The 7662-nt window shown below is 52.9% G+C and overlaps 1 protein-coding gene across 1 annotated transcript; it reads left to right on the top strand.

Moving 5' to 3' along the window:
• The first annotated feature begins 68 nt into the window (after positions 1 to 68).
• On the top strand, positions 69 to 6901 carry PEX16 (peroxisomal biogenesis factor 16). Its single transcript, XM_017807983.1, has 11 exons — positions 69 to 239; positions 373 to 408; positions 635 to 711; positions 1972 to 2105; positions 2408 to 2514; positions 2999 to 3079; positions 4039 to 4191; positions 4529 to 4601; positions 4880 to 4999; positions 5208 to 5272; positions 6377 to 6901. The coding sequence occupies exons 1-11, from the start codon at positions 71 to 73 to the stop codon at positions 6433 to 6435; spliced, it is 1074 nt and encodes a 357-aa protein (XP_017663472.1). The 5' UTR covers positions 69 to 70; the 3' UTR covers positions 6436 to 6901.
• Positions 6902 to 7662: the final 761 nt, after the last annotated feature.

The raw sequence follows: 7662 nt of genomic DNA, 5'->3' as shown, positions 1-7662 counted from the left end.
TCGGCCCGGCTCGGCTGGCCGGGGCGGGGCGCGGCGGGGGCGGCCCCGGAAGCAGCGCGGCGGCGGAGCCATGGCGGCGGCGGCGGCGGCTTCGGCGGCCACGGCCCGTGCCCGCGGAGCCGGCCCGGCGTGGCGGCTGCGCCTGCTGTGCCAGCGCTACCAGGAGTACGTGAGGCGGCACCCGGCCGCCACGGCCCAGCTGGAGGGCACCGTGCGGGGACTCTCCTACCTGCTGCCAGGTGCGGGAGCGGGGAGAGGGGCGGGCCCTCCGGGCCGGGATCTGGGCCGGGGGTGCGGACACCGGGGCGCAGCGGGGCGCGGGGCTCCCCCGGCGCCGGGTGCTCGCTGATACTCGCTGTCTTCCCTCCGCAGGTCGCTTCTCGGACTCGCACGCGCTGTCGGAGCTGGGTAGGTGGGCAGCGGGGACCGTGCTGTGCCCTTGCGCGGGTGAATGCGGGTCCGCTCCCGGGCCCTGCTTTTCTCCTTGGCTGGCTGCATCCTCTGGCAGCCCATGGGAGGAGTCTACACGTCTTGCTGCCCTCCTTCCCTCGTCCCCCGCCTGGGACAGAGGCAGCAGTGCCGGTTTGGCTTGCTTTCTGTGCATCCATTCTGCGGTGTTCTCTTCCTTTTCCAGTGTACTCTGCCTCCAACCTTTTAGTGCTGTTAAATGACTGGATTCTCCGAAAGGACCTGCAACAAAGCCTGCCCGTGGTAAGGCTGGAGTGTGTGGGAGGAGGATTTGGGACACATGCTTCTTCCTTGCAGGAGCTTTCAGGGAGTGTCTGTAGAAACTTGATAGGTCTCCTGTGGCTTCTCTTTGTGGTCAGGTATGGAGAGGCCATACAGAGGCAACCTCTGTATGCAGGTAAATAGCAGCCTTGCCCTATAGCTCCTGTCTTGGAGGAGTGGCTAGAGCACTCCCTGGACTGCAGAAATCAGGCCCTGACTTGCACCAAAAACTCCACTGGCTTTTTTGAGAAGCTCAGAACTCGAGCTAGGCAGAGGCGTTGCTGAATAACTGTTGGTGTTTTCAGAGCAGTGGCTCTGGAGCACTGAAACTCTGATTCTGTCCCTCATACTCTTTCTTTGCATATGCCATTGAGCAAAACAAACATAAGCACCTTGCTTCTATGTCTTGCTTGCATAAGCCCCAGGCTGGTTCCCAGCACTTGTTAGACCCTTTGGGGAATGGGGAGGAGGGTGGTTTTTTCCAGACAAGCCTCTTCTGTTAGAAGCCTGCCCAGTGTGTGAATTCAGTGTAGGCAGCTCTGGCTGGTGCATCGGGTGTGTAACAAACAAATGCAGAAGACTTCCCTGGTTGTTGAGATCAAAGAGAATTTCAGCTGCATTGTCTTTATTGATGCTTTTTAGTGGGTTAAAGCCTGTGGTTGACAGCAGCAGCGAGTTCCCATGTGGAGAGCAGGGACCTAGACTGGAAGAGCACCCACTGTCTCAGGGTTCATGCCTGGAATCTAGATGCTGTATTCAGAAGGCATTCACTCTGATGTGCCTGTGGAGTCTGGGTCCCCTTCCCTCTACTCCATACTCTCTCATCAGCTCTGACCCCAGAGAGGAAGTTTGCTGTGTGTCTCAGCTCTGGGATGAGGTGGAGGAGAGAGTTTTGCCATGGAGCTCAGGCACAGTGCCACAACCCAGCAGGCTTTCCTGCTGTGTTTGTTGGGGTAGAAGGCAGTTCAAGATACAGCTGTGATGTTCTCCCTGTTTCTTGAGTAGCAGCCCTGTGTGATACTGTGATGTCTTGGTCTGCCCCTGCTTGGAGCTAGATAAGTGGTCTTGTGCATAGGCTCCGGCTGCAGTGCAGACATTGCTTTTTGTTTCTGGGGCTGTGACTTCCAGGGCCATCTGGTGCTTATTTCTGAGGGTCCCACCAGACTGGGCTGTGTGTGTGCCCTCTTTAACTCCAGAGCAGAACCTCTGTCTTATCACCCTCCTCCTCTCTGTGTTTTGCAGTCACTGCCCCAGCAGAAGCTGCTGACCTGGCTGAGTGTGCTAGAATGCGTGGAGGTCTTTGCAGAGATGGGGACAGCCAGGGTGTGGGGGGAGATGGGCCGGTGGACCATCATTGTCCTCATCCAGCTGGCTAAGTAAGTGCTGTAGGGGGGGAAGGGGCAATGTGCACTCAGAAAGGGGGTCTGGAGGGCACTCAGTAGTACCCCAGGAGAAAGACCAAGCAGGACTGAGCTGTTAGTCCCTGAGGCTGGGGGAATTTAGAGCCCCACGAGGTACTGGATACTGTGCCTCAGAAGGGAACGTTTACACCTCTCACCTTGCCAGTTGCTCTGAGCAGACCTGAGTGTTTCCCTCTTCTGTGGAAGCCACCTTTCCAGTGCAACAGGAGCCCAGCTGCATAGTCTAGTACTGAAGGCTTCCACATGTCTGTTCACAGAGCCATCCTTCGTCTCCTGCTCCTGCTGTGGTACAAAGCTGGCATCCAGATGTCTCCTCCCATCATGCCACTGAACAGGGAGCAGCAGCAGCCTCTCCACCCTCAAGGTGATCCCATGGTGTTGTCATCGTTGGCTTAGTGCCTTGCTGGGCCACATGTCTTGTCCTGCTGGAATTACTTACCAGATCAGTGCCTTGTGCAGCAAGCTGTAAGGTTTCAGTACTCAAGGCTGAGCTTTGTTGAACTTTCCACCCTTTGCAGAGGACAAGTTAGCTTAGTGGCAGGGTTGTCTTACAGTCTGGAGGCAGGGGATGGAGAAGGCTAAGCCAGGAACTGCTGGCTGAACTGGGAGTCAGGCTGCATGTTCCCTGGTCTGACAATGAGGAAAGAGGTCCTAGGTCTGGGCTGTGTCAGGCAGATTTACCTTTCCGCTCTCTGCCTAGTGTTAAGCCCCTGCAGGATGGTCCGGTGTGCAGGAGATCAGCTTTTCAGTCTGCTCTTCTTGGTGGCAATGTAGGGGAGGGTGCTGCCAGCTCTGGGGTGAAGTGTACTGCTTTGAAGCCTGACTCCTGTGGCTGATTTCTTCTACAGACACAGAAGACAACTCTTCAGGGAAGGATCAGACCTATGTTGGCAGGCGTTCCAGCCGTGTTGTGCGCTCTCTCCAGAGCAGTAAGTAACTGTTTTCAGCCTGAGCTGTTTCTGCTGTGTGCCCCTTATGTTTGACGTGGGTGTGAGCATATCTTGCCAGTGTGAGTGGGTGTCAAAGCAACGGGCATTCAGATGCGTGCTGCAAAGCTGGCACTTAAATTGTATTTTCCCAAGTGATCTGTGCAACAGAGACAGCTCTTCATTAGGATTATGCTTTGAGGAGCACAGATCTTACAGGTACCTCTCCCTGCTCTGTCCCCTTTGGAGGCAAGCTTTGAGGGTGCTGGTCAGCCACAGCAGTTGCTATGTCTGCAGCTCTTCAAGCTTTCCTGTTTCACATCTTCACAGTGCAGAAAGCAGTAAGGTGGTGGTACAGGGAAGCATGGTAGGAAGGCGTCCTGGTTTTGGTTGGGATAGAGTTAGTTTTCTTCCTAGTAACTAATAGAGTGCTGAGTTTTGGGTTTAATATGAAATAATGTTGATAACATACTGATGTTGTAGTTTTTTGTGAAGTAGTGGTTACTCTAAGCCAAGGACTTTTCAGTTTCCCAGGCTCTGCTAGTGAGTAGGTGCACAAGAAGCTGGGAGGGACGTGTGACCTGAACTGGCCAAAGGGACATAGAATGTCATGCCCAGTATATAAACTGGGGGGACTTGGCTGTGAGGGGCAGTTGCTGGTTGGGGATGGGATGGGCATCGGTCAGGGAGTGGTGAGCAGTTGCATTGTGCGTTACTTGTGTTCCTTGGCTTTTGTTATCTTCCTTTTTATTGTTGTTGTTATTATTATTTTACTTTATTTCAACTATTAAACTGTGATCTCAACCCATGAACTTTACCTTTTTCTGGTTCTTCTCATTCTTCTGGTCGAGGGAGGAAGGGGGTGCTCCAAGGCTGGGGGAGTGAGCTAGCAGTTGTGTGATACTTAGTTTCCAGCTGGGACAAAACTTTTGTTCGTTAGTGACCAAATCTGCTTGTTTCAGCCCCATCCCTGCAGTCCCGGCACTGGGGGTCCCCCCAGCAGAGGGAGGAGTCACAGAGCAGAAGAGCGGAGGAGATGAACCAGCCACCCACGCCTCTGGGTCTCCAAGAAACCATCGCAGAATCCCTCTACATTACCCGCCCTCTGCTCCACCGTATCCTGCCCTGGCTGTGTGCAAGGTACCGCCGTGTGCGGTGCCGGCAGAGGGTGCTGCAGGCTTGGTCCTGGTGCAGGGCTTACCCAGGCTTCACTCCCTGCTCTGCTTGGGTAGGGGCCTCGGGACTCCTCCCTTCTCTTACACTTTGGCTGGCCTCAGTCGCTGGAGTTGTGGGTACAAGTCCTCCAACCCCTTCTCCGGGAACCCCCCAGACTGTCTTAGGGTGTATTCTCCTGCACTTGGCAGAGCTTTGTGGGTAGCTGGGGGATTGCTTGTCTGTGTGCCACTTGTTAGGCATTTCTCATCTTTCCATTCCTTGACTGTGTGTTCCTAGTATTGAGTTTAGGAGTGTGGGGCCAGAGATCATGGAAGCCCTGGCTCCTCTCAGCAGTCCTGGACATCTCAAGGTCAGTCTGATAAAGAGTCTTTGTTGGTGCTCGAGCATCACACTTCCCCATTTCCCAATCGTGGGCAGGCCCTACTGAGAGAAATACACAGAAGGGCTGGTCTTTAGCTTGGAGATTGACACATTTACCTGTCTTCTGCAACACTTACCGTGCTTTCTGTTCTGAGCTGGTGCAGTGTGCTCTGCATAGAGCTGAGAGTGGAGGGCTTTAGAAACACAGTTTCTTATCGCGGCTGGCTGCTGCTACTGTGAGTTAGCTCTCTGCCCTCCTCCTTCCAGTCTGAGCTTGCTGAGTGATCTGAAAGATCTGAACAGGCGAGAGCGAGCGGAGCTGAGGCGACGAACCGTCCTACTGCTGTACTACCTGCTGAGATCTCCTTTCTATGACCGATACTCAGAGTAAGGGGCCCCTGCTGGGCTTTTGCTGAAAATTTCCTTTTTAACTGAAATAGCATCAGGGGACTGGGTGAGTAGATCTGAAGAGGTCTGGGTGCCTCTGACCAGGTTAATCTGAGCCCTTGCGTAACACTGCCCTTGCTGTTCATGCATTCAATAGCTGGGGCAGGAGGTGTCCAGCTGGACTTGTTCATATTCTCTCCCTTCTTAGGGGCAGGATCCTTCTCCTTCTGCGCTTGTTGGCTGATTACGTGCCTGGAGTTGGCTTCGTCACACGTAAGTGGATCCGGTCCCATTGTTATATTCCCATTTCTGTTGGTGAAGAAAAATGAGGGCAGTTGGGAACATTTGCTGGTTGGTTTCCAATCCAGGGAAGGAATTGCAAAGTCCCTAGAGTGGTTAGCACTAGTGCACCCTGTGTTGATGCTTGAGTCATTTTGAACTGGAAAAGGAAAGGATGAATTGCTTCCTGGTTTGGTGACAGTAGTAAACCTCTGTGTGCCCTGAGGCTGCAGAACTTGGTCTCTGCCACATAGGCCTCTTCTCCTGTGCTTCCTTTCTGCCCCTCAGCTGGTTTACCAGGGCCCTGATTTGCAGCCCTGTTTCCGAACTCTTTTCCTTGATCCCTAGTCTGCGGGGCAGACACAAGGGGTAAATGAGTGCTTAGAAGTATCGACCCAGTCAGGAACTGATTGTAAATCAAAGGGTGGAACCAGGTCTGTGTTATAATCCTTCACCATAGGATCCCTTTATTATGGGCCAGAACTTCATTACCCCTCTTCCTTGATGATATGAATCTTTGTGGAGTGATTCATGGTAGTGATGTGACATTACATCAGCCTGTCATCATGGGATTGCCCTTTCTTTGGGGAGATCACAAAGCTGGCTAGCTCAGGAGCCACTTCCTCCAGTTAGTGATTTCAGACAGGCTTTGGAGCCTGCTTAAGCCATGTGCTACATAAGCATTTTCATTTTACAGCAGATGCTTCTGTGTTTGCACCTGCTCTCTATTGCTGAGTTGCCTTCCCTCTTCCCTGTGTCACAGCAGTGCCCTCCTGACTCTCTCCATGTGGGTTTTCCCCATGCACATTGTAGACTGCCTCCCCATTCCCACTGGAGCTTGGATATGTCAGCTCTGAGGGAGTGATTGGTGTCCCACACCATGGCCATGCTGACCATGTTTCACATCCTGCTTGCTCCTGGCACCACATCACAATGTTGCCTTCCATCTTGGCAAAAGTAACTAACTGTTCTGTTCTGTGGAAGCGGAGATTTGGGATTATTGGGTATCATAATGAGAAGGGGGGATACAACCCGTAGACACAGAGCTTCAAATTTTTGCCTTTCTACATGTGTGATCCCTCTGTTCTCTTTTTTCAGGGCCACTGATGGATTACTTGCCTGCTTGGCAGAAAATCTATTTCTATAACTGGGGCTGATGAGAAGATGATTATTCTCTGCTAAGATCATGGCTGGACCTTTCTAATGAGGGCAAGCAGGCTGGGGGGAGGGATGTTGATAATGTCTAATTCTCAGTTAAACCATCAATGAGAAGCTCCTGTTCTGCAGGGTGGGGAGAGGGGGTGTATGTGATTTTTTTAACGGATCTAGCTGTGAATGATGGACACTACATGTGTGCAGAGACTCTGGCCACCTATTTCTTGGACCGTTCTGTGGCTACAGTGATGGTGATGGGGCAATCTCTTTTTTAAGCACTTGTTTTTTCTCTTTTTGTACAGCTGTGCTATAATAAAGCCAGGCAGCATAGTGGGTTTTTGGAGAGCATTGTCTCACATGTCAAGGCGCTGCGGTTGAACCCGCAACCTGCTTGTGTTGGCTGTGCTTGGCCGATCTGCTTGGAGCGGACTTGTCTGTCAAATAAACTGACCGATGGGAGAGAACTGAGCTGAAGGGCCTCTCCCTCTTTGCATGGGATCTCCTCATGTCTGGTTGCCAGCAGGTCTGTCTCCGTCAGAAAGAGCAGATTTTGCAGTTGTCTACCCTGGGATATAGTCCTTAGAAGCCTTTTGCTCTGGCCTTTGTCAGTCAGGGCCCCACATGTTGCTCAGCTGTTGACTGTAGCTTCCATAACTCCTGATGCCTGGTTCAGTCCCCAGATTCCTGGGGTTCCCCAGCGGTACACAGAGCTGCAGTGTGCAGGCTGCTTTCCTGGCACCTAATATATGCTAGAGGCTTTTGCAGAATGGCTGCCAGCCAGTGCTCAGGGGCTTGGCCAAGGGCAGAGAAGTGATTAATGCAGCAAATACTGCTGTTCCATATTAATAAAGGGCCCAGGAGAGGCCTGTATCTCCTCTGCTAACTGGGGGACAATTGAGGCACCAGCCTGTGCAGTGAGCTACTGGGGAGACTCCCTAGGCAGGGAAAAAGGGGTAGTCAGCTGGTGGCACTGGACTGCCCCACAGACAGCTCCCTGTGCAGTGCTTGGAAGCTGGAAATTGCCAGGTGTGTGTGCCCCAAGTGGGTGTCAGGAGCATTTCTACCTGAACCATGCCTGAGGGATTCTGAGGCTGCAGGGATTACAGCCTTGTTGCCTCAGCACCCAAAATTGGGGATGTAGTTCCACATGCACATCCCTAATGGGCCACTGCAGTTGGGGACCACAGGACTTTGCCATTGTATGTGGGGGGGAGGGACTGTGTTGCCAC

Source organism: Lepidothrix coronata, unplaced genomic scaffold (genome assembly GCF_001604755.1).
Source record: "Lepidothrix coronata isolate B3197 unplaced genomic scaffold, Lepidothrix_coronata-1.0 Scaffold1, whole genome shotgun sequence".
Classification (NCBI taxonomy): domain Eukaryota; kingdom Metazoa; phylum Chordata; class Aves; order Passeriformes; family Pipridae; genus Lepidothrix; species Lepidothrix coronata.
Note: the sequence above shows the minus strand (reverse complement) of the source record. Positions and strands in the feature narration are given on the sequence as shown.

What these genes read in the sequence shown, in the direction of transcription:
- PEX16 (XM_017807983.1), top strand. Translation starts at nt 71, where the DNA reads ATGGCGGCGGCGGCGGCGGCTTCGGCGGCCACGGCCCGTGCCCGCGGA. An exon ending in GTCCTCATCCAGCTGGCTAA is followed by an intron (nt 2,106 to 2,407) that starts GTAAGTGCTGTA and finishes GTCTGTTCACAG; the next exon opens with AGCCATCCTTCGTCTCCTGC. An exon ending in GCAGTCCTGGACATCTCAAG is followed by an intron (nt 4,602 to 4,879) that starts GTCAGTCTGATA and finishes TCCTCCTTCCAG; the next exon opens with TCTGAGCTTGCTGAGTGATC.